This window comes from Simochromis diagramma, unplaced genomic scaffold (assembly GCF_900408965.1).
Source record: "Simochromis diagramma unplaced genomic scaffold, fSimDia1.1 OVJJ01000106.1, whole genome shotgun sequence".
Classification (NCBI taxonomy): Eukaryota; Metazoa; Chordata; class Actinopteri; order Cichliformes; family Cichlidae; genus Simochromis; species Simochromis diagramma.
This window is the reverse complement of record NW_024387121.1, coordinates 1,218,596-1,243,712: the sequence shown is the minus strand read 5'-3', so window position 1 is coordinate 1,243,712 and position 25,117 is coordinate 1,218,596. Positions and strand designations below refer to the sequence as shown.

Genomic DNA, 25,117 nt, shown 5'->3' with positions numbered 1-25,117 from the left:
TGTACATTTGTATAACTTTATACATTTCAAAGGGTAAAAGCTGCTTAAACTTTTTTCATTAGTGTAACTTCCTGTTTCCATCTGTACTGATGTTCACTTTTAGCACCTTCCTGCTCCTAGACTTTTTGTAATAAATGTATTTAATTTCCTACCCCTGCTCTCGTTGGATGTTTTGTCTTTGACTCAGTGATGCACAACACTGCAAACTGAGTGCACAGCGCACTGTTTTCAAACTTTACAGTGCTGAGCTCGTCTTTCTATGTTTTTGTCCATGATTAAAGCAAATGTTGATTTGGAACAGAAACCACAGTACATTTTTTTTCTGCAATGACGACATGTTGAAGTGAAGTTTTACATAAAAAAAGCTTAAAAATTGAAAACAAAAACTTGCAGCTGATTGTTAACGAGTTCTGTTTGAAGGTGCTCTTTGTAGTGCTGTGCATGTCAGTGAGGGACAAGACACAATATCCATGTTTTTCCTACGGCATCATTAGTGTAGCAGTGATGTCGACTTGCAATTGGAAAAGCCATTTATCACTATATAGAAGGGGTTATAGTGTGTTCAGGGAGCTGTGAAAAGTGAATGTAATCTTTTCCTTTTGTAATTCACACTTCACAGTATTTAGAAAATACAGGCCCCTCCCCCTTATAGACTGTATATAAAGCTGGACAGTGAATCTACGCTGGGTGGATTAGGGCCCTTCTATGTTCAAAGGAGTAACCTAGAATCCCACACTTTGCAATATTGAATTGATTTTATCAGACCACAGTTGCATTGTTAAAAACAGAATGCTACAGTTTCTGATGTACAAAAGCAAAAATGTCTGAGTTAGCAGGAAAGCTAACATTTACCAGAAGCAAGACAACTCCAGGATTGAGAAGCAGTTTCTCAATGAATCAGATAAACTGACCTGACAGTTGTCTCCTGATGTTGGGTAGATTCCCATTAAGCCAGACAGCCTTCAGTAGGTAAATGTGATATACTTCCAGTTAACCAAACTTTAAACTGAAGAAGGCTTGTGACAATATAATGATTTTATATTTTTATGGCAAGAAAGTACATCTTTATTGCCATAAGAAATGACAGGCAGTGCTGTCTGTGGTCTAGTAAGACTGATGCATCTTTGCAAAGTTTGGTTATTTGATAAGAAAACTTTTATTTTTGTAAAGTTTTTTTCTTTTAACAGAGACATTTTTCCTTAAATCAGATCCTTTCTTCTCAAAATTACAATGTTGGGCCTAATACACTATCACCACTATCTCACACTGTGTAGAACTGTGGTCTAACCATGACAGTCTGGCTATGTTGGAAACTTGCTCTACACTTATCATTTATTAGATAAAACCTCTGCGTGACCATTTTTAGTTACAGTCTACAAAAACTGACAAAATGACAACATAACACGAATGAACAAGAAATGAGTTCTGGAATTGAAAAATTAAAATTCATAATTTTTGTTATACATCTGAACATTACACTATAGAACTGCATACATACTGCATATACATACTGCATTTACAATACAGCTTCCCTTTTGTATATATATATAGCAGAATGTAGTTGTATGTGGTCATGTGACAGATCTCTACACTTTTTAAAAATACTTGTTCATGTAGAGTGTTTATTCTTAATTATTACTATATCTATCTATCTATCTATCTATATATATATATAGATATATATATAGATATTGAGATTTTTCTCAGATCTCTAGTAACATGATGAAGAACAGATAATACACACCTCTGACCACACGGGGTCAGCAGAGGATTTCCTGCACTGGACTTCTTTAAAGTTTTCTATCTGCAGTCCTCTGCAAACGCCATCAACTCATAAAAATGTATCCAGTCAAAATGTTTCAAAAGTAAAATTAGGATTTTCAGTCTATCAAAGCAGATCTGGGAGGACTGATCCATGACTTCTGAAACTCTTGAGTTTGGCTTTGATTTTTGACGATGATGCTAACTGACTGAACAGGATGGGTAACGTCCTGCTGTTTTTTAAGACGTTTTTTGTTTTTGCTTTTTGTTTGTTTTTTTTTTACTAAAAATTTTGGATTTTTGTGTTGATTACAAAACCACATTCAAATGGACATTTTCAGGTGAGTCACAGTTTTTATCATATTTGTCTTTCTTTGCCTTATATGTGAAAATGTTCACTGTTTCTATTTATTGCCGTTTTTAAAATTTCTATCTCTTTTTTCTTTTCAGTTGCTGCCAATGTAACGTGAGTATTTTAACAATGTCTGCATCCAGAACTTCATACCACAGCAGCAGATACTGTGGATCACGGAAGTTTTGATTGTATTTTAAAGCATGTTTCTGCACAAATCTCTGAATTATTAAGGCAACGCACTCCTAATGACAAAGGGTGTATGTGCAGTTTAAGTGCATTCTTTCGTTTTGTAGATAATTGCAAAAAACCTCCAGAATCTCTGATCTATCCAACATTTACATCACAAGAAACTGCTTAAACACAGTGAAGCTTGAAGACAAACTCTATTTCAAATATTTAATGCTTTAATCTGATGCCCAAAATAAATGTTTTTTTTTTTTTTTTTAATTTATCTCTTTGCATCCCCTCGGTTTTGATTTCTTGACGTTGTCACAGCTGGTTTTGCTGATTTATGAATGCCCTAAACTAGAAATTATCCCAAACTTTAAGTCATATTAAGTATGATTTAAGTCTCATCATTTCCTTATCTCCCTGTGCATAGTGCCTCATGTCCAGCTGTCAGCCTGACCTGTCCCAAGGAGGACTGCTGACCGCCTTGGATTGACTATTTATGAGGTGACTGGTCAAAGGATGAAGGCATTTCAGGAGCTGATTGGCCTGGTCGGTCTCGGGGCTTCTCATGGCCATAAAAGTTGAACAGCCAAACCCCCGTCCAAGCCCATATATACCCCACAGAGTTAGCTTTTTAATCAGTGACTCCCTCACTGCGTCCCAGCCCTTCAGCCAGTCTCTGCCGGCCTCCTCATCATCACTTTGTAGGTGAGAAACTCTTTTACTTAATGCTTAAAGTGAAGCTGATCCTCACAGGAAATACAATTTAGTGAGTCTGGTGCAGATTAATCTCAACAGGTTAAAAAAACCTTCAATATATAAATCTTGAATGAATGTATTCAATAAGAAAATTATTATGTACAGAATTACTGAATTTTTCAATCATAACTGAGGTAATGAGTAAAGTTTTCATATTTTTTGGACGTTTCCTGTTTATATATTATGGTTTTACCATCTTGCTCCCTTACATTATGTGCATAAAACTATAAAATCTACATAAAACTACTGTAAGATTAAAAAAACAAACTAGATTTCCATATTTATAAATAAACAAGAAACTGATTTATTGTTTCAAAAATGAGTTTTCCAAACTGGTTAAAAGACATTTCTATCTCGTTTTCACACTGAACATCACAATTAAGCTCCTTCTTATTTTTTAAAATTATTAACATGGTATTAAAACTCGTGATTAATGCACATATAGTTTTATTCAACTGCATTAGAATCTGTAAATAAATCGACTCAAACAGTTATCAGCCTGCAGGGTCAAAGAACAGAAAAATCAGATGGTTCCAGCACATCCACCTGAGCTCACCTGAAAGGCAAAAGGAAAGAGAAAATGTTGCTGCACCGAGATAATGAGCAATTGTCTCTGCCAGTAAAATAATTAGTAAAATGTGAAAGTGAATGAACTACACGTGTAAAAGCCTGCAGCAGTCTGATTCAGGTGTTGTCCTAAAGTTAATCAGCTGGGATCAAATGACAGAAAATATAAATTAAATCATTTTTTTAACAGTTTGATAATTTTCACATCTCAATGTCGTCCCCTTGGATTGCCTTACTCTCCGACATGTGATGGTTGACCTTTGACACTGAGCCAGGATTAGCAGTGGCCCAGCTGGCACAAGATTCACCCTGAAGTTTCTATTCTTAAATGACCAAAAATGCACAAACCTCCTGTGAAGGCTGTCGGGGGAAGTTTCCAGAGGGAGACATCAAAAAAAGAGCAGAACAAAACTGAACTTTAAGAGTATTTGTGATGTACTTATTGATTTTAACACATATTTCTACACCAAGTTGCATTTTAATAGCAAAATAATAGAAAAAACATCCCATGATTCAGCCTGTAAAACCATCTTTGGTAACTGACAGGCACCCAAACCTCAGCTCACTCTCTGGGCAGTTTACTTTTTTGGGAATAGTGTTGTTTTTCGTTCACATTCATTTTGTTCTCTTTATTCTTTTTAAATCTACTTTATGGAGTTTGTAGTGCAGTAAAAATAAAGACGAGATGTGTGTGTAAAGATGAGGTAATAGGTGACGTGATATTTGGATTCAAACTATAATTGGAATAGATTTCGAATTCCCATATTTCCTCATATTCCTAACGCTGTCAGTACAAACTAAGGCAGCAGGAAACGTAGTTTTAAACAGCTCTATATTGGATTATTATCACGTTGATCTTCAGATCAGTATATTGACCTTGAAGAAGAGTTTAGAGGTCATATGTGGTGTGACATTTAAGATTTTTATATATTATGGTACACACCACACGTTTCAGTTGCCCATGGTTAACACGTGACCTCTTTGGTGGAGGTAATAAATTAATTGAATTTACTGAATGTAATCTTTTGTTACCTACATTGTCTCAAATCTTTGCTTTCATTTTCTTCTTCATTTTTTCGGATTATTACCAGAGTCAGAAACCTGAAGGAAGCCACAATGTCTGAGTGAGTATGTTTATTCTGTGTAAAACACTTTGAAAGAGCCAATCAGGATATCACATTCTTCATTTTGTGAGGAGTTTACATCAGAATACTCGAATGTTGTTTTAAATATGTCGCGTCTTTATGAATTAAAGGGGAAAGAAGATGACGTCAAGCCGCAGGCATCATCTCAAGGTGAGACTCTGTTAAGATTATCAGCGCTGCATCTAAGTGGCCCCAAAAGTAAATGAAGCAGCATCAAGAACAACAGTACAACACACAGCAGTAATAATGTGGAATCTCTTTGTCGTCCTCTTTCAGAGTTTAATGCTGCAAATCGCTGCCAACTTGCTCGAGCAGGAAGCTGCTGAAATCATCGTCACCAAAGAAGCTTACCTCGCAGAGAACTGTGCCGCCCTCGACCTGAGCAGAGACCAGGCAGCTCTGATGGTAAGAACGTCAACCTCACTCTTACATGATGGGCTGTTTATATGACAACAACTGCATCTGTTTTTTTTCTTTTAATTCTCGACAGGACTTCTGCAAAAAGCTGCATCAGGCCATTGATAAGATTGATGAGGAGAGATACGACACCCAGGTCAAAGTGGAAAAGGCCGACAAAGAGGTGGAGGATTGTGTGCATCTGTCCTCCTTTTAGCAGATTGTGTGCTGCAGTATACGTGGGTCTGTGTTTATCTGCTCTGTTCAGCCTTTGAGCTTCTCCTTTTGACTTCAGATCAATGAACTGAAGATGAAGGTCATCGAGCTGGCCGGAGTGAAGAAACCAGCCTTGAAGAAAGTGCGTATGAGTGCCGACGCCATGCTTAAAGCTCTTCTGGGCTCCAAACACACGGTAAACATGGACCTCAGGGCCAACCTGAAGCAGGTCAAGAAGGAAGTGAAGGAGGAGGTGAGTGTTTGCAGGCTGATTGTTTAAGAGAGCTAAAAACAGTTAACTGTTGCTGATGGTGGGCTGTGTTTGTGTCCTGCAGTCTGCTGAGGTGGTGGGCGATTGGCGCAAGAACATTGAGGACAAGGCTGACAGGAAGAAGATGTTTGAGACCTCTTAAAGACTTTCTCATCCAACTTTTGTTTTGCTCATTCTGGGATGTTACAGCTCTTCATCACTGTTGCCTCTGATGTGCAATTAAATGTTCTTTTTGGAATAAGGCAATGCTGTGAAGCTGCACTTTTTTCAAGGCGCTCTTTTTTTATTTTAACGGCTAATTTAAGTTGGGCTAATTTATACGGGCTGTTGTATATTCACTTACTCCTGAGTTCAATCAGGTTCAATCAGAAATCTAAAGCAGGAGAAGCTTCTTTCCAGGTGTAAGATGACTTTAACATAACTTACATTTCCAAATAGGCAGTTAGAAACTGAGATGTGTTGTGCTGATGTTGAACCACCAGATGTCAGTAGAGAGCCCTTTCATCCTTTATTTGCTGGCTCCGTTTTCTTCTTTTACATCTTCTCTTTTTAGTTTGAGTCCTAGAAGACTCAGTTATCTGACTCAAGACTCAACTTTTTTTCATCATACCTGGAATTTACTGCTCAATCGTTTGTAATCAAATCATATTTGATCACCAATAAAGCTGCAGCCACACAGAGTTCTACAAATGGTGAGTGCTGTTACTCTTTTGACCTTCATCACTCTTTGTTTAACCACTGCATTCAATTTGTCTTCATTCCTTACAATATTTACAGTTTTTATGTTAAATAACTCGTATAAATTAAGTAGGGATTTCTCAACATAGTTTATCGGGTATGTTTAGATGTTTAGATATCTTTCCATTTGTGAATGTCATGGCTGGGAGGGGAACAGCTAACAACGGTTGTGTTAAACATCAGAAATTGATTTTTTCTAAACTTTCAAGTGTTTCTCTTTTGATTTAAAGTTCTAAGGAAGAATGCAGTCAATCAGACTGTTTTCAGCTTCTATTAACAATAAATCAACAATAATAACAATAAGTCATCGTTAATGCATTCAGTGATAGAAGCAGAACATAAAGACCAGAAACAAAACGATGATTGGTCAAGTTACATTCCCTGTCTTACTTTCACTTTCCTGATTCCCCTCATAGGCAGCGACCTGGTGTGATGAATTTCAAACTTAATGTGCATTTTAAAAAAACCCTCAAATACTAATATTTGGATAGTCAAAACAAAATCGAACATTTAGTACATTCGTATTGAAATATTAGTGCTTATTAATGTGCTTATTATAGGTAGTAGCACAGTGTAGTACATCAGTATTATACTGGTGTTGCATCTATATGTGGTAAGCATAAATATCAAACCATCAAATATTATTTCACTGCTAGGATAATAATATGGCTTATATAATTCTTTTTTTTATTTGTAATGTAATCCACCAAAAACTGAAGGAAGGAAATTTTCTTTCGATTTCCGTCTGTAAGCAAAGAGGAAAAAGCCAAAATGATGCCAAATTAGTTGTTTTGCTTCATTTATACATTTTAACTTACATTTACATGTTAATTTGTTTCATTTAAATATTAGATTTTTATTTATGACTTTTTAAAAATTTTACAAAATATATGTCCAAATTTCAAAATGACCATCAGCATTATGGCTTTAAGCTCATAAAACTCATCAGTATTAAACCGTCTTCTTAAGTCAGACTTTGTTTGATGCCATTTTGTCAGATTTAGTTTTGTTGTAGTTTTTTTTGAGTGTTTTTGTTTGCTCTGTATTTGGCACACTGACTCTACCAAGGGTGTGAAACAAAATCCACAGCCCTCTTTGCTCAAAGAGCTGATTTTAAGTTGTACTGGCTGTCAGTTTTTATGGTTTGATTTTGTGTTTAGCCTCTTAACGTTCACCACGTCACCGGTGGCCCATCGAGGGTGATGGTTCTTTTTGTTGCAACATTCACACAGTTTATAGGGACATTTTCTGAAATTACAGGATGTTACCTTTGACATACAGTTGTACTTTCATTTCGGCATTAACATTTTAAAAAGGGGCAAATTTAATTCACCCTCCCTCTCCCCCTCACCCCTACACTTAACCCTTAACCTTAACCCTGGACAGGATATCAGTGATGTCATGTGTGTGAAGAGTAACTTGGTGCTGAAGCCTCATTTTAACGACAGCTGAACTTGATTGTGTCTAACAGCTTCACATGCTGTTCTCAGAGCACAGTGGGAATCAGTGAGATTGAATTACGTCAGCCACTCCGTTTGACTGTTGTGTGACAATTGCTTCGTTCCTCCGCTGGCCTCTGCGGGTGGGAACCTGATAACGTCTGTCCAGCCTCCCGTCCAGCCTCCCGTCCAGGGAGGCGACTTCCTCCAGTAGAAATTTATGAGGTTCCTCGTGGTATTTCTGGAGCCTGATGACCCATTGGTCTGAAGTAGCTCTGTTACCATAAAGAGGGCTGGCTTTCCTGCTGAGCCAGCACTTTATAGCCTATATACTCTGTTTAATCTTTACTGTTTGAGACTTAGCTGTGTCTCCCTCCCTGTTCTTCTTCCTCGTCTTGCTTAGTAGGTGAGAATTTCTCCTATAGCTTCACTCACTGTCAGGGAACAATACAGGGAGGGCTGCTCAAGAGGTGGGGGGTCCGGGCATTCTGGAGAGGCTTTTTAAGCACGAAGGACTAATTTTTTTGTTTTTAAAGATGTTGCTGCAGCTGTGACCTCTGACCTCTGATGTTGTGTTTAGAGAGATAGAGAAGGAGCAGTTAGCTGGAGCTGACACTTACGATGGCTATTCAGACAGCGGACGATACTGGACATGCAGACGGGTTAAAATGTGGATTTTGGTGTTGCAGAGCTTTTATTGATGTTTGTTTTGCAGCTTGCACGCTGTTGACGAAACTGTCAAGATTTGAGGCTTGAAACAATGTTCGAAGATGTGTTTGTTTTACCACTTTAGCTTAAATCTGCACACAGAGTTGGTTGGAGTTTTTGGATATTATAGACCTGCCATTCCTCAAATCATTTAGAGATCACATCAAATCCAGATAGATCATATAGATCATACCATCATGAAAAAAATTGAGAAAATGGTTTTATTTAGAGGTGAAGAAGAGTCGTTTCCTGCACGTTCTGCTGACCAAGTTTAAGGAATGTGTTGTGTTTTTCTATAATCAGTCCTAAATGATTTGAGTCTTTCTATGCATCTTTGAGCTAAATTAGTGACTCTTAGCTCACAGGACTCAGCTTGTGTCTTTTAGGTTGGGCTGTGAAAGTGAGGATTTGTATTTTGATGATGGATGCAGACTTTATTTTTAAAAAAGCCTCATTCTCCAGATGGTGACCTGGGCACACACTTTGGTGCCTGGCATGGCTGCAGGATGTTGATATCTGTTAGCTGCTCTCACTGTGCACTCGCTGCCACACTCGGTTCATCTGCTGGTGACATTTAGTGCTCAGATCATTGGCTCGCTCCAACAACTTAAATTCCAGGCAGAAATGTCTTCAGAGGGGACAACTGTCGAGCACTCCTGGGCGCCTGACCCCTCCTGTCCAAAATTAGCTGGTTTGTGGCAGTGTGATTTTCCATGATAGTAAAGCGCATCGTGTTTCTTGCTGGAGGTCAAAGGGCACCCAATCAATAACAGGTGTGTCCAGCTGAGCTGTGAGTCAGGCAGAGTCAGGGTTCTGTTACTTTTCACTCCTCGCATTTGACTAACGAGTGTTTTCTGTCTCTGCAGGGTGTGAAGATCACAAACAGCCAAAATGACTGAGTGAGTACAATTTTACTTTTTTCATTTTCTCCTTATTTGCTTGCCTTCCATCTTTTTTTCCAAGCCTTCTTCTGTGTTTCTCCTCCTTCTCCTTCCTCTTCTTCTTTACCTCCTTTTGTCTCTCCCCCATCTTCTTCTTCTTTTCTTACTCCTGCTTCTGGTTCACCTTCTTTAAGATGATTGCACATGAAGCACTTATCAGTGAGAGTGAGAGGTGCTGACTGGTGGATTTGTATTGTCAGGTTTGCTGTGTAAATGTAAACTCCAAAAGCAGCTTTATTGCAGAACCTCAGAAATTAGCCACGAAACACACGAGGCACACAGCTTAAGGGAGAACATGACAAAAGGGAAGGGACGACTGAGACAATAAATACACACAGAGGATAACGAGGGAACAAGCCAACTGATCATGACACACACAGGACAAAGGACTATCAAAATAAAACAGGAACTACCGAACAGTGAGACCTGGACGAAGACATATGAGCTTGACACAGAAACACAAGCAAAGCGGAAAAAACGAGGGACAAATAAACCAGTCTGAAACCAAGAAATGCTGCAGTACCACCAGAACATGTGAAACCAGAACACAAACAGCTCTAAGACAAACTCTAGGTCAGCTGCTCGCACTTGGAACTGAAACCAGCACCGAATAATGTGACAAAGATGATCACAATTAAAAGCTAAAGAAAACTCAAAACAAACCCCCAACCCTGGGTTAGCGATCCATGACATCTATAGCTTCGCGCAGAAGCAGATTTTGTAGACATAGAAAGGTGTTGCGTAAAATAAGGAACTGAATTACCAAAATGCAGAAAAATTACAGTCGGTCATTTCAGCTCTGAAGGTAATTTTCTAATCTCTGTCTCACAGGGGAAAGAAAATGACGTCCAGCCGCAGGCATCATCTGAAGGTGAGGCTTAAACCTTTTGTTTTCTAAAACCTTTGAATTTTTGGAGGCTCTCTCTTCACTTTGCATGTTTTCGTCTTCCTGCAGAGTTTGATGCTGCACATCGCCGCCAACTGGCTCGAGCAGGAGAAGACAGACATCGCAGCAGCGAAGGAGGCCTACTTGGCTGAGAACTGCCCACCTTCTGACCTCAGCGGAGACCTGGCTGCCCTTACGGTTAGAACGAAACTGTGTCATATGCTTACACTTTCTTATGACCACAAGAAAACATCGGGGAGTTTTCCTCATTGTAGTGGAGCAGGTTGCAAAAAGTTGAGTTTAGGACATCAGAGGAAGGTGAAACATTTGTGTTATGAGCCGGTTAAATCTTACATTCCATTACATGTCCATGATTAAAAAGCTATGAATATTTTCTAAGCAGTTATGTGACCTTATTTTACATTTAGCTGAAATTCATAATTTTCAAAACAAAAGTATTTTAATGCAATGTACTGATGCCAACCATTTATTTCTTACAAGTTCATGTTTTAGCTAGAAACCACATCTATGAGGTAAAAGAGAAATAAACATGAAATATATATAAAATAGAGGAATTCAGATAAATACCTCCAAAGTGAACATCCATGCTGACTGCTAATGAAAAGCGTTCGTTCTGCACTTTAAAAGGATGCCTGCAAGAAGCTTCACGCCGCCATTGACAAGATCGACGAGTCGAGATACGACACCGAGATCAAAGTGCAGAAAGCCGACAAAGAGGTGAGAGTTTGAGCGAGATTATGGAAAACTCATTTTACTTTTAGATGTTTTTAATCTTAATGTCATCGTGTGTGCATGCTTTATTTCCAGATCTAGTTCCTTTGATCATTCTTGACTGGGTAGGTGTAGATTTCAGTGCTAAATATCAGAATCAGAGGCTCTAACACTACTGAGTGATGACTGTCGCTGACAGTGAGCAGGTCTTTTTTACTCAAAAAGTATGAATTGTAACTATTATAATGCATGTTGAGAGGCAGCTGGATAAGTATGAAAGAGCTGGAAGGAAAAAGGAGGCGTAGGTTTGATATGAGGGCATTTTTGATTTTCATAAAAGTCTGAAACTCAGTTAACTGTGTGCTGCTGGAACATGTTTCATGTGTTTAAAATGGTTTTTATATTCCTAGCTGCTAAATCAGTTCAGGACTGTAGGGGGCAGACGTCTGTCCCAGTTTTCATAGGTGATAGTTACAACCAGGACAGGTTGGCAGTCCATCACAGAGAGACACACAACCATTCACACTCACGTGAACGGTTCACAGCAGCTTAGAAACCTGGATGTCTTTGGAGTGTGGGAGGAAGCCGGAGTACCTGCCGCTCCGACTGGCTGCTTTTGCCAGCTTTTAACGAACGATTCTCGACCTCCAGATTGAGGATCTGAAGCTGAAGGTGATCGAGCTGGCCGGTGTGAAGAAGCCCGCCCTGAAGAAAGTGCGCATGTCTGCAGACGCCATGCTGCAGGCTCTGCTGGGCTCCAAACACAAGGTGACCATGGACCTGAGGGCCAACCTGAAGCAGGTCAAGAAGGAGGTGAAAGAGGAGGTGAGACACGAGGTTTTCACAGCAAGGAAATCGGCTTGTTTCATCATCACTGTGTCCCACTGCTGCAGCTTAAACAACTTCAGGATTCAGTTTAACTCACTGGACCGAATTCATCGAAAGAAACAGAGCGTAGCCACGTGTTAGGAACTGATCTGAGGTGAACGCTGATTCAGCAGGTTTGCAGAGCTTCTCTCCGTCATTATCACGCGTCACGTTTGGCCCAGCAGCTCGATACAGTGGATCTCGAGTGATCTCATTATTTGAATGAAATAATTTAATTATTATCTAAATTTAAATGATTCCTCTCTCTTCTCTAAAACTGTAAATCAGATTTCTGCAACACAAAATAAAATAAATAAATAAAACCACAGTTTTACAATGCACATAAAAAATGATCATCAGCAGTGAAGTTAGGCATGACATGTGAACCGTTATAGAGATGAAAATTAAAACATAGAGGCCTAAACATTCAAATATTGTACAAGTTAGTGTTTCTCTTAAACTACATTTATTTATTTTCATTTTTATTTGTTGCACATGTTTTCATCTATGCACAGCTATCATTTGGGAGTCAGGCAAGCCTCAGGCACAAGTGTAAATGGTTATGGCTCTGTTATTATAGTTTTGGATTTTCTAATTCGTTTTATTTATTTATTTTGTTTTTGTCAGTTTAGTTTCATTTAGTTTCCAGATCAGTTTAGTTTTTATTGTTTGAACATATTTTGCTTTATTTCAGTTACTTCAACCACAGATTTTAAACGTTATAGGTTCAAGCATAAAATAGAAAAAATATAAAATGTTTGGTCTCAGTTTGAGGTGTTGACGAGTTCTCCTCATTATTTCCAGCCTGCAGACGTTGGCGACTGGCGTAAAAACATCGAGGACAAGGCCGACAGGAAGAAGATGTTCGAGAGCTCCTAAAAGCCGCCTGGATCGGTGGAGATGGTGGAGGGCGGCGGGGACGTTTAAGACTGAGGTCTGAGTGACTGAAGGTGTCTCTGGGTCTTGTCTGGACCCTCAGGGACAAATGTTCAGACAGTTTCTTGATGATTTTTTGGCTGTTTTTGTCACGCTGTCACCCCTGCGCGTCAGAGAGACTGAACCAAAACAAAGTGAATTTAACTTCGTCTGCAGTTAAAACATCTGGCAGAGAAACGTCAGTTCAAAATGTACAGCTTTCATGGAATCGTTAGCAATAAAAGTTTTGAAATAAGGATTAATTTGTTGCTACTTGTATCCACTTAGTAACACTTTAATGCCCTTCAAATTGATTCCTTAACATTTTCACACTGACACTTCAAAGAAATTTGATTTTTGACAAATTTATTAGAAAAAAAACATTTAGAGGACCTGCGCTCGTTCTGAAAGAGGAAAAGTCATTTTCAGCTGAGAGAAGAGATTCTCTGACATGACTTTTCCAGTCTGCAGCATAAAGACTATAAAACTGATAGTTAAGTCTGATAGTTAAGAGAGCAAACAATGAAACCTATATAAATGATACTTCTTTTAAAAAAGTAATTACATTTCTAAATGCACAATAACATTTACAAAAGTTCAAGCAGTTTTTGCTGTTGAACCCAAAACATCATGTTTTCAGAGAGCAAGCAAAAAAAAATCCTTTTTAGATATTTTCCACACAAAGAAGCAACGATTCAACCATCTCGTCTTTCTAGTTTTCAAACAGTTTCTGCATGTAAAGAAAAAACATCTGATTCCAAACAGTTTAAACTTTAGACTACTGAGATTATTAAAGTAAGCTCATCTTACCCTGTTGCAACTAAAAAAAATCATGTTGCAGAAATGTTCACATGTTGGAAGCATTTCCATGTTTTTATTTTTAAACTATGTTAGCGTAGCTTTGTGTAATTTGTGGCTCAAAATAATCCTTCTTTAAATTAAGCTGGGCTTGGTGTAGCCCCTCATTTTAGGAACTTTCTTCTGATTGGCTGTGAATCTCAAACAAAAGCTTTGATCAGCAGGTGGGCGGTGCTTATTTGGTCAAAGGGAGAGCTTTATGATGACCCTGTTAGGGCTAGCCAAGCTTAATGACATCATTCGGAGCCAATAATAGACACTTGTTTTGTAAACCCGGGTGTTTAGAGGAATCTGCAGCCTAAACTTTAAAACACATACACTGTCCTCGTTATTTGAAATTTTGGCCACTTTTCATAGAAAAATTCAAATTAAATAATTAAACAAAATACATAAAACAGTAAAGAAGGAAACACATAATAATTTAACGTTGGGTTTTACAGGAAAGCTGAAGATTTCCATTTGTTGTGATGCTGCAGGGCTTAAAATGCTCCTTTTGAGTTAAAGATCAAAACATATATTAAATCTGTCCGAAGCCTTCTGAAGACATAAAAAGTGTTCTGTTCATTCTCCTTTAAGTTTATTCCATATACACAAACACAGCATGGAGGCATGAAGGGTTCTCACAGGGAGGGCGTTTTGCAGAGCAGGGCTGGGCCGGGTGTATTTCAGGAGCTCGCAGGCTTATTGGTCTGCCTGGGAATCCATTTCCATAAAGAGGATCTGGGCAATTTGCTGAGGCATCGCAAACCACCATATATACCTATTTCATTTTTCACTGTCTGTGGCTTTGGCAGTGTCTCCTTTTCTTCCACCAAGTGTGTCCTGTCCTCTTCTTCCTCCTCTCAATAGGTGAGAAATCTTCCTTACTTGATCTTTTTTCTTTTTCTAATATCTCCAGCATCTTTGAGCTTCTCTGAGAGCAGCATCTTCTATTTTATCAGATAGAATAAAAAGATGCTGCATGCAGCCACGTCTCAAAACGACTGTGTTTAGAAAAGACATGATTTAAAGCAGGATTACAGCTCTGACTGTTCCTCACTCAATCCAAGTGGCTTCTTTACATTTGTTGGTGACATTTGACCTTTTTGTGTCAAACCTAAATTTATATGACGTGTTCAGCTGCTCTGCCTCAGTCTTGTCAAAGACCTGATTTCAGCTGTTTTGCCTCAAATTGTTCATTGACTTTTTGGATGTGCGTACAACAGAAATATGAGCTGATCAGAAGGCCTGGAATTACAAAAATCTGATTCTGGTTTGGTAAATATTTTCTGGTTCCCTGAAAATGTTTATGTATAAAGTTAAAAACTGAACAACACTTGAATCATTAATTAATCTTATATATGTATATATACCCTGCCTAAACAAACAAACAAAAAAAGATGTCTAACCTAATCCTCTAATCAAAAAGTGACATTAATTGGTCATGAAGACATGCTGTCAGAGTGCCTCAGAGACACTATGGATAGTTACTAAAGGTTAGCTACTGTCAGCTAGTTCATGATGTCATGTTAGTTAATGATATTCCACTGGAGATCTTTTCAAATTAATCCTTCACTCGATCACGTGTAAACCGCAGAGACGTGACACACGATCCCGGCCAGCCCAGTTTAGTTCAGTTGACGTCGCTGCTCTTCAGCTGTGGCCTCAGATCGCGTTACGGCACAAATATTCCCGTCTATCCATCTCCATCACAGCAGCAGAACATGCTGATCTCAGAGAACCTCACACTGATTATCTGAACATCTCTGGTGTTCAGCAGGGCTCAGAAAGACCTCAACGTTTCCTCCAGTCACTCAGTTTTATGTTTGTCTTACTGCAGGTTGTGAACCCAAAAAACCGCCAAGATGTCTGAGTAAGTGCGAAGAACATCCTGTCTGATTGATGCACACTATACCTCATTTATATATGCACAGAAATCTGCCTCCTTTTAAAGATGCTCCCTTTAAATGTTTAATATCTGGATCCAAAAAAGATGTGAATTAGAAAAATGTAACCTTTACAACTATTAATGATCACAACTTCCTCTCAAACAGGAAAAAGATGACTTCCAGCCGCAGGCATCATCTCAAGGTAAATAAGGATTATGAAAAAAATTGAGTTCTTCTGCTGCTGAGTATGTTTGAGTGCAGACCATTAAACACGAGACTTGTTTGATGATGATTTCTGTCCTGCAGAGCTTGATCCTGCAGATTGCTATGAACTGGATCGAGCAGGAGAAAAAGGAAACCGAGACGGCCAAACAGGCCTACATGGCCGAGCACTGTTCTCCTCCAGACTTGAGCGGAGACCAGGCCGCCCTGATGGTGAGAGAGACATCAGGGTTTATCCGAGAAAAAAGAAAGAATAAAATGTTTCTTTTAGTAGTTCAGGAAACAATCAGCTACTATAATAGCCTATTCATTTAATTAATTTATTTATGCTGTTTATTACTGTATTTATTTCATTATGTTGTTGTTTTGAGTAGAAACATGACTGTTATTATTATTTTGGCATTTAAGTGCCACCATAATGCAGCATGGAAACTGGACACTTAAAGGATGCTAATGAAATGAGAAGCTAGCCTGAACTTTGCTGCTGTTATTCATCATAAACATAAATTACCTGAAAGTGTTAAGTGAAGCACCGAGTGACCTGCTAACATTAGCACTCCTCTGCCAGAGGAATGTACATCCTTTAGCACCTAGCTGCTTTGATCGGCATGGCTAGCAACGCGGTAACTTGCATGTCTCTTCCTGTCTGGTGTACTTTTAGAAGCAAAAGTAGTTTAAAACTTTATATGAGCTTGAAACAAATGATTTACTCACTGGTTTTGTTACTTTAACAGCACTTTTGATATAAAAAGGGAAGGCCGTATAACTCTAAAGCTGTGGGAAGATCATCTTCTGGGGTTTCTTTATGCATCAACAGGAACTCTGCAAGAAGCTTCACGCCGCCATCGACAAGATCGATGACGAGCGGTACGATGCCGAAGCCAAGGTGCAAAAGACTGACAAAGAGGTAATCTTCCTCTGGGAGCATAACAGGATTAGAGTGGCCTCTAAAAAGTAAAGAAGGGTAAATATAACACTTTCTTTCTGTGCATAGATTGAAGACCTGAAGATCAAAGTTGTGGACCTGATAGGAGTGAAGAAGCCTGCCCTGAAGAAAGTGCGTATGTCTGCTGACACCATGCTGCAGGCTCTGCTGGGCTCCAAACACAAGGTGACCATGGACCTGAGGGCCAACCTGAAGCAGGTCAAGAAAGAGGTCAAGGAGGAGGTGAGTTCACAGACAGAGGGTGGTTTTGTCAGGATAAATCGACATGTTTGCACTTTTAGTTCCAGCAGTGATGGATTTTTATTCTTTTTTTACATTACTGACTTTACTGATGTGGTGCCAGTAAACCTGTTTTAATATCTATGAAGCAGCTTATCATCAATGTGATGACCCTACACTATCAGAATATTATATATAATGTTCTCCAAAGTTTTGGCATTCATGACAAAATAATTCTGACGTGCACCAAAAACTGTTGGTGACTTGGACGTCAAAGCGTCACGCGGTTAGACGATACACCGTGGCCTTTGAATTCCAGGCTGAGATTATATTGCAGATTTCAAACATAAATCAATTTTTACACAGCCAAAAATAATATGCACACCCAGGGAAACTTGGCGGCAATCTGGAAGAGAACGTATTTGGACTTCTGATCAGAAACTAGCACTGGAGCCTTGTATCCCACACATTTGCTCACAGATGAAATTAAAAAGCATTTTTTTTCTTAATTTCTCTTAAATCTGTAATTAACAACTGAATCATATTTGGTCCACAAGTTTTTGGAGGACGTTTTGGAGACTTCTGCATCTTTTGTGTGTTTTTTTTCCTGAAAAACTTGAATAAATCTCACAGTTTGTGATGCAAATTAAAACTCATTCAGGAAATTAATATTTAATTTTTTAAATTATTAGGAGTAGCATAATAAAGACTGCTTTTTCAAAAAAAAAAAATTAATTCCTGTCAATTATTTCATCATTCAGTCTTTACAGTATTACAGAATTTTTCTACTTCTAGAAACATAAAGTCACACTTCATAATTTTGGACAATGACTTCAAGGTAACTGGGGTTAAAAGCTGTCAGTATTAGGCATGTAAGGGCTGGTTTTCCATGTGTCAGCTGTCAAAGTGCAGAAATCAGCTGATTAAGTTCAATCACCTCTCTTTTTAATAAAACTAAGATGTCTAAATTCCCGGTTTGTTTGGACTAACTCTCTGCTTCCTGTCCTCTGCAGCCTACAGAAGCGGTGGGTGACTGGCGTAAGAACATTGAGGACAAAGCTGACAGGAAGAAGATGTTCGAGGCCTCCTAAATGTTTCACTGCTCTGCTTTGTTTTTCTGTTTACATGAACTCCATGTGTCCTATTTGTGCTGGTGGAAGAGCGCGTTTGCTTTATGTCACACAGGTCTGAAGAGCAGGTTAGCAAATCTGAGAGGCGGGGAGTTGAATTTACCTGAGGGTTGTTATTTTGCACTTTGTCGTAGTCTGGAGGGAGGGGAAGGTTCACACACCGACACCAAGTCTTCAACTCCACACAGTCGGGGAAACAATCGCACACAATGTTCATTATACAAAATAAAATCACGTGTCAGAGACAATCATGCTGTTTTTGTCTTTTTTTTGCCCAACTTTCATCATCATCATATTTACAGGATCACTGTAGAGGCTGAAGTTTAAATCTTTGTCTGAATCTGTTTTAAAGCTTTTACCATGATGCCAGGAAGAAACTCTGATTCCCACCTTTATGTCTTATCTTTGTTATCCAACCTAAATGTCCTCAAATTAAAATGAATTCTTAAAACAAGCCTACTCTATACATGATCAAAGAAATCTTGGTTCAAATGGTAACTAATCTGCACAATCTGATTTTTACCAAAGATTTGAGCTTTTTCTTCATAAATCTATGAAGTTTTAATTGCTATGAGGTTGTATTTTATTGTTTTTATGAAATAAGTTGTGGAATAATTCAGATTCCATACAGTCAGAATAGGACACCTAAGTTTGGTTTTTAGATTTCTCACCAGTGCTGCTAAATGCAACCGTTGCTCTCTGTTGTGTAATTTATGAACCATTAATGCATCTATCATATTTTCATGGTGCACTGTAATTGTATGAGCACAGTTTTTTATTTAAAAAAATAATAATGGGAAGAGGTTTTGGTTTATATTAGCTGCAGTTTATTTGTTGAGTGTTTAGATTTCCAGCATCAGGTCCATCAGTACCAGCAATTTGTTTTTCTGTCTTTGTCCTTGAACGTTTTGAACTTCTTCAGACATTTGTTGAATCGTTTTGAATCACCTCATTTTCTGATGTGATTCAAATCTTTTGTGAAGCTAAATTGAGGAGAAATGTTACATTTACATAACCATAAGGGTCAAACAGTGAGAGAAAAACAGCATCAAAGATCTAGATTTCTGCATTCAGCACCAAGGCTTATAAGACAAAAGTGTTAAATGTGGATTTCTAGACAGGATTTCTAGAGCAGACCTTCTTGACAGCATTAAACACTAGCAGCACTATCTCAACCAACTGCATGAGCCTGGAATTATTTCCATTTAACAGCTGAGCCTTGTCAGTATGTAAGTGGTGGAGTTCCTTTCTTCCTCAGTGTTATTAGAGAGCAGCTGTTGTCCCAAGGAAGACCCCCATCCACCAACCTGCAAATTATGGCAACAACTGTTCCTCTAGCAACAGTCCATCTTTGTTTCATCACACAAAGGCCCAGCAGTCCATCTCTGAAGCAACCAATAAATTAAACTAGTGAGTTAATTTATTGACATTGTATCTGTTTTTTTTCAGTATTTCTAATGTTTTTATGACCTGGAAACATAAACTGCTTTATGGGTTGCAGGGATGTAGAAGGGATGTAGCCGCCACAATGATCAGACAATATTGAGACAAGAAGGCATGTTGTGTAGATAGCTTTTTATAATATGACATTATTTGATATTAAATGTGTAACTACTGAGAAGTGAAATGTACATCCTGGAGAAACTGAGCCATTCTCTGTAGAGTCTTTTAATGCAGCTGAACAGACAACAGCACCCACTAGCTACTCGGAACAATCCTTAATAATGCTGAAATTTAACTGTAACACATTTAAAAAAGTGTTTTGCATAAACATTTACACTGTCAATCAAAGCAGCCAAAACTCTAATTTAAAGTCTTGCTGACATTACTCAGGGAGAGGTTCTTTATTTCATTTTACTTATTTATTTATTATAAAACGGTCAATGTTTTTATTTCTGCTGTAAAGTTATAACCTGGGAGTTTAAATTCACTGGCTTGCTTTTGGAGTCTGCCTCAAGTGGACATTAGAAGAATTGCAGTTTTTGGCCACTCAAATTTTCATCCAGCATTTGCTGCAATTAAGTAAGAGCAATTTGATGGGTGTTTTTAGGTGTACCAGCACAAAATACCTTGTTTGTCATGTTTTTATTTGACGGTAAAGTTTGATAATGATCAGTACTGTTTTGAGTGTATTTAAAAAATATTAAGAGAACTCTTCTTATTAAACACAAAGTCCTTCCTCATCTCAAATTGTCTGATCATTCAGGTTTCCTCTCTAACTTTATAGGATTTTTTAAAGTGCCTTGACATGACTGTTGTTGCATAAAAAAAAATTCATAAAAAATGAGTGAAGTAAATTTAAATAAGGGTAAATTTGATTAAAAATAAGAGTCATGCACAGCCATCAATCAGTTAAACACTCCATTGAGACTTTAATGATTTATCTCACTGGTTGCAAACACGCCCCACCCTCCCTCAGATGCCCTCACACTCCTTGTATGGTGCTCTGAGCTCTGCCTCCAGCCTGCCGGGGCCCTCGAGGCTTTGGTTTCTTGAGGGGCTAACTTTATCCCCTGAGACTCATGGGGAATGTGAAGGAGATGCCTACGAGTTATATTTGAATCATCTGACTTCAATAAGACTCCTTAAAGAAAAAAAAAAGAAAAGAAAATTGCAGCGTCTTCCCTCCATCACCGGCCTGCAGGGCTGCGACTGACACCTGCTTTTAAATTTAGTTTGAGTGCTTTCAAGCAGCTGCTTTTCCCGATGACATCTGTCTGCCGCTATGTATCTGTGACTGTTTTAGCATTTTATTGTGGAACGCACATGGATAGGGAATTTAAAAAAAAAAGTATAAACATAAATGCAGCTCCTCATGACACCGTTTGAAGCTGTAAAACAAAGTACAACAGTGCCGCTCGGTGAGGTGTTGCTCCTGCCTCGTCCTGTTTTCACCCACATTTCAGCTTTCCAGCACCCTCGTTTCTCTGAAGCCCTGCAGTTACTTGGATTTACTTCCATTCTCCATCTGTCCACCAGGTGTCCTCTAACTACACCATCCTGTGTCTTGTGGGCTACAGGGACAGTGAGGCGACATGTTATCTCATGGCTTCAAGATTAGCGACGATGAAAACGGAAGTTTCAGTTCATCTTTCTTTTCTTTAACCCTTAGATGCCCATGTGGGGTCAAATGACCCCACAGGTTGTTTTTCTTCAACATCTTTAAAATGAAAAGTTGTAATATATTCATATTCCAGGTATTCCTCATAAAATATGTTTGTAACATGAGGCCATTTGCATTTTTATTTATTTTTTCATTAATTAAAAAAAAATGCAGTTTTTGTATCACTACTCCACTCTTCCACAAGTGGGTCAGAAATGACCCCAAGCAGATCCTATGGGATCTTCTATGAAACTTTAATTCTTAACAACTCTGACTGTCCCACTTACACTTCTGATGGATCAGGAATTCATTTTTACACAGTAACATACATGATTTATAGTTTTCTGTGCATTTCAAACACTGTCCTTTCTGATGTTTATTTTTAATATCTAAAGTAACATGGCTGCTATGAGCCCAGCGGACCTTGCCCTACAAATGATCCAGGACGGATGGGATGAAGAGTCCATCGGAGGCATTGACTGACATATCAGATATAGAGGACCCAGACTTTTGCAATGCAATAAATGGTACACATCCAGAGGATGGAACAGCCCCCCCATTGCAACAATCAGAAACCCCCCAAAAGTCTGAAGTCTCTGAGGAGCAGCAAATCCATGATTTTTGTGCTGTTCCTGCCCACAGCTGAAAAAAAGCTCAAATCTGAGGTGCTGCTGTAGATGGAGGTTCGTGGTCAAAAGAGGGCGTGTTTGCACCGCTTTTTGCTTTGAGTGGAAGCTCAACAGTGCGAGGGCTCTGCAGCCGTTTAGATCAGACAGAGTTTAAATGTTGACTCAATGCAAACGGCCTTTTTTCATGTGAGAGAAAAACTGTACCTGCATTATGTGCGTATGTCTTTCTTTGTTCTGTTCTACTTTTCTGCTATTTGCTTTTGTTCTTGGCTGGAAAATAACTTAGTTGAGTGTTCCCCGTTTGTTTTATTTTTACAGCACTTCAGAAAGAATAGATGTTCATTTAACCCCATTATATTCATCAGATACTTTGTAGTTACTTTACAGACTCAAAGGGACCCAAAGGTTAGAGAAATTAGATTGCTGGTTCATAAGTGCCAAAAACTGCAGTTTTTCTAATGTCCACTTGAGGCAGACTCCAAAAGCGAGCCAGTCCACATAAACTCCCAGGTCAAAAAAAAGTATGTGCCATAAAAAATCTGGGTGGGAAATCAGAAAAGTGACGACTGATTGAAAAGGTTAAGAAGTCTCAGACTGAGCTGCTGGAAATCGCTGTTTCATGAGTGTGTGGATCTATGAAGAGAGCTGAGTAAGGTGCAGCCACCCAGCGTGACCAACCTGCTCCCAGTCTGTCACATCAAATACGGGTGTTTTGTCAGATGCTGTTGATGTCTGAGATATATACAAAGGATGCGCCTCACTGTTGGTGCTGTGACACACTAGGTGTAGAAATACTGAGTGCACAATGAGGCAGGACAGCAGATTACAGACCTGTTTTTCAGGAGACTCTGATTTGTCTTTTTTTTTGTTTTACTTAAGTATGAAGTGATTCAGATAGGTTTCAGAAAAAAACTTTGATAAGGTTCATTATCAGTACTTTGTGAGTACCAATTTGGAGATGTGGAGGTTCAGAAGGAAAAAGAGGTTCACCACCAGAAAATCCACCGCTTAAAGAAAAGAGGAGGAAAAACTGCACATGCGCTCGCTGCCTGTCCTGTGGCATTACCTGGACAGCATCCATCTGTCATCATCAGCTAATGTCACCAATCTGCAAAGCAAGCTAAAGAGGCACCAAAAATCCCCTCTAGAAACAATTATTTCAAAAAGGGAGACAATTGTCAGCGTACAGTAGTGTTCACAGTGCAGACATCATGCCACAAACTAGCTGTCAGAAGTACAGCCTTCAGACTGAAGCCATGTTAGATAATGTGGTGTCTATTTTAGATGGATATGAATACAAGTGTACTCATATTTTGATATTGATATTTTGTGTCCTTTGGGCCAAAACCTTTGAAAACCGCTGGGTTAAAATATGCAACAGTTAACTTGTATGTTTAAAAATGATGCTGAAGGGTGAACTTAAATGATTTGGGAATGTGATCGATGTCACTGGAAATTGCAACACGCCAATATAAGGTCACCTTGGTGTGTTTTTCTTAAGTCTGCAGAAAGAACAGTTTTATTCTTTCGGGCCTGATTTTTTAATCCACAGGGATTCATACTTGTAAAACCTCCCTGTCACATGGAAAAAGGACATTTATTGTCATGAATTTTTATTTAAAAGATGATGGCAGCATGATGAGAGAACGTGGCTAGGAGTGGAAAACCTGGTCATGCAGTGTGCTGACATATACAATTTTAATGCAAGTGGGTGTCAGCATTAATCCAGTATCAAGACATAAGGCTGAAATGTTTCTCTTTGTAACCTTCCCACATTATAAAAATCGATTAACATAAATGAGTTTATTATGCTGGGACCCAAACATCCAGGAACACGTGATAAAAACATCATAATAATCGTCTTTCTCTGTAACAGTCTTTTTTTCAAGGTTTTTTTAAATGATTTCTTTGAACATTTTTGAAATGAAACTGCACTTGCATGAAAACATTGCTGAAGGTGTGAATTCCTGCTTCCTTTCCTGTTGCACCGTGTCTGTTACTGCCACCTTTCTTTTCTTTTCTTTTCTTTTTTAAGTAAATTTAGTTCACGTTATTTCCTGCAGCCATCACTCACTCTTGCATATTAAAAAAAAGCTACTGAGGTGATTTTCCATCTCCTCACTCTGCTGAATCAGAAATATCGCTCAGCAGCAGGTCGTCTCGCCACAGGCCTCGTGACTGTAACCCAAGCAGGTCCTAATAACTGACCCAGGCTGTAAAGTCATTTGGGTTTATTATGTCCAGCCTGCCGGAGGTCGTCGTAAAAGTTCAAGGAGCACTGTTACATTTAGTGCCTGCTCAAAACCCCATTAACTTTCTCCCTTTTGTTCTGGATCCCATATGGCTTCACTTCAGATGGAGAGCAGCAGTTCTCCTTTTCCTCCCACAGCTGCCCACAGCCTCTCTGCACGCTAGTTGTCATAACTGGATGGAAGGTGATGGATTTCTTTTCTGAACTGAGCAGTTTTGCAGTCCACTTTCTTCTGCAAGGAGAAGGATGTTTTTGTATTTTTAATATTGTGAATGTGACAGACTGTTGAACTGGTGTAAATCAGTCAGTCAGAGCAGACAGAACAAGGTTTATCTGATTTCAGACTGTACTGCTGCCTTTGAGAGATGCCGGCTGTAGATACTATGGATATTTAAACTGAGGAAATAAAGCTAAATTAGGTTGTAAGGAAGCACGTGGACAAAACTGTAATGCTTGAGCTGATTAATACCCCTCCACTAAGTACACTTCTTCTTCTTATTGGTGCTATCTGAGCCCAAAGTTTGCTGGTTGCTGATTTTATTAAACACATCTATTTACCAAGAGCAGTGTGAAGCCTAGCATTCCTTCAACATACATGAAACCAGACTTGGTTCCAGATTAGTCCTCCCAGTTTTATCTATTTGAGTTTTATATGCCTTCGTTAAGTTATTGTCCTTTCAAAAATTTCCAGATGCACATAAACTTTTGGGGTGACTGGGTGCTCTGCAGTCCATCTGAGCCTCCAGTTTGTTATACTCGTGTGATTTTTGCATGCTGTGCCTGCTCGAGGATAATCAAACAATGCCCGGAACTATTTGAAAAGATGGGCACGGGTGCAGTTCAGCTGGACTCGGCACGGTCCACATGTGTTCCCCAGCACGGATCTACGATGCTTCCTCAATGAGAGCTGCTGCAGTAAAAATTGTTTTGTTCTTGATAAATATGTGAGAGGAGAGTGTGTCACCACTTTCATAGCTAAGCCACAAAATGCATAAAAACTAGATTTTTCTAAATCTAGATGTAG

The 25,117-nt window shown here is 38.8% G+C and overlaps 3 protein-coding genes across 6 annotated transcripts; all 3 read left to right on the top strand.

Moving 5' to 3' along the window:
* The first annotated feature begins 113 nt into the window (after positions 1 to 113).
* LOC120743329 (troponin I, fast skeletal muscle-like) lies at positions 114 to 5,883 on the top strand. The gene is made up of 7 exons (XM_040046933.1): positions 114 to 2,995; positions 4,705 to 4,737; positions 4,869 to 4,908; positions 5,035 to 5,163; positions 5,249 to 5,338; positions 5,450 to 5,623; positions 5,706 to 5,883. Exons 1-7 carry the CDS (start codon positions 2,856 to 2,858, stop codon positions 5,781 to 5,783), a joined length of 684 nt encoding a protein of 227 aa, XP_039902867.1. The 5' UTR covers positions 114 to 2,855; the 3' UTR covers positions 5,784 to 5,883.
* A 117-nt stretch (positions 5,884 to 6,000) lies between these two features.
* LOC120743334 (troponin I, fast skeletal muscle-like) lies at positions 6,001 to 15,578 on the top strand. Of its 4 annotated transcripts, none has more exons than XM_040046942.1 (8): positions 6,001 to 6,333; positions 9,393 to 9,425; positions 10,299 to 10,338; positions 10,423 to 10,551; positions 11,002 to 11,091; positions 11,737 to 11,910; positions 12,757 to 14,574; positions 15,545 to 15,578. In XM_040046942.1, exons 2-7 carry the CDS (start codon positions 9,418 to 9,420, stop codon positions 12,829 to 12,831), a joined length of 516 nt encoding a protein of 171 aa, XP_039902876.1. In that variant the 5' UTR covers positions 6,001 to 6,333; positions 9,393 to 9,417; the 3' UTR covers positions 12,832 to 14,574; positions 15,545 to 15,578. The 4 variants fall into 4 exon arrangements, with proteins under 4 accessions (XP_039902876.1, XP_039902874.1, XP_039902873.1 ...); XM_040046940.1 differs by lacking the exon at positions 6,001 to 6,333 and adding an exon at positions 7,336 to 8,220; XM_040046939.1 differs by lacking the exon at positions 6,001 to 6,333 and adding an exon at positions 7,339 to 8,224.
* Positions 14,495 to 18,358, top strand: LOC120743332 (troponin I, fast skeletal muscle-like). The gene is made up of 7 exons (XM_040046937.1): positions 14,495 to 14,574; positions 15,545 to 15,577; positions 15,759 to 15,795; positions 15,900 to 16,028; positions 16,633 to 16,722; positions 16,810 to 16,983; positions 17,994 to 18,358. The coding sequence occupies exons 2-7, from the start codon at positions 15,570 to 15,572 to the stop codon at positions 18,069 to 18,071; spliced, it is 516 nt and encodes a 171-aa protein (XP_039902871.1). The 5' UTR covers positions 14,495 to 14,574; positions 15,545 to 15,569; the 3' UTR covers positions 18,072 to 18,358.
* The last annotated feature ends 6,759 nt before the right edge of the window (positions 18,359 to 25,117 follow it).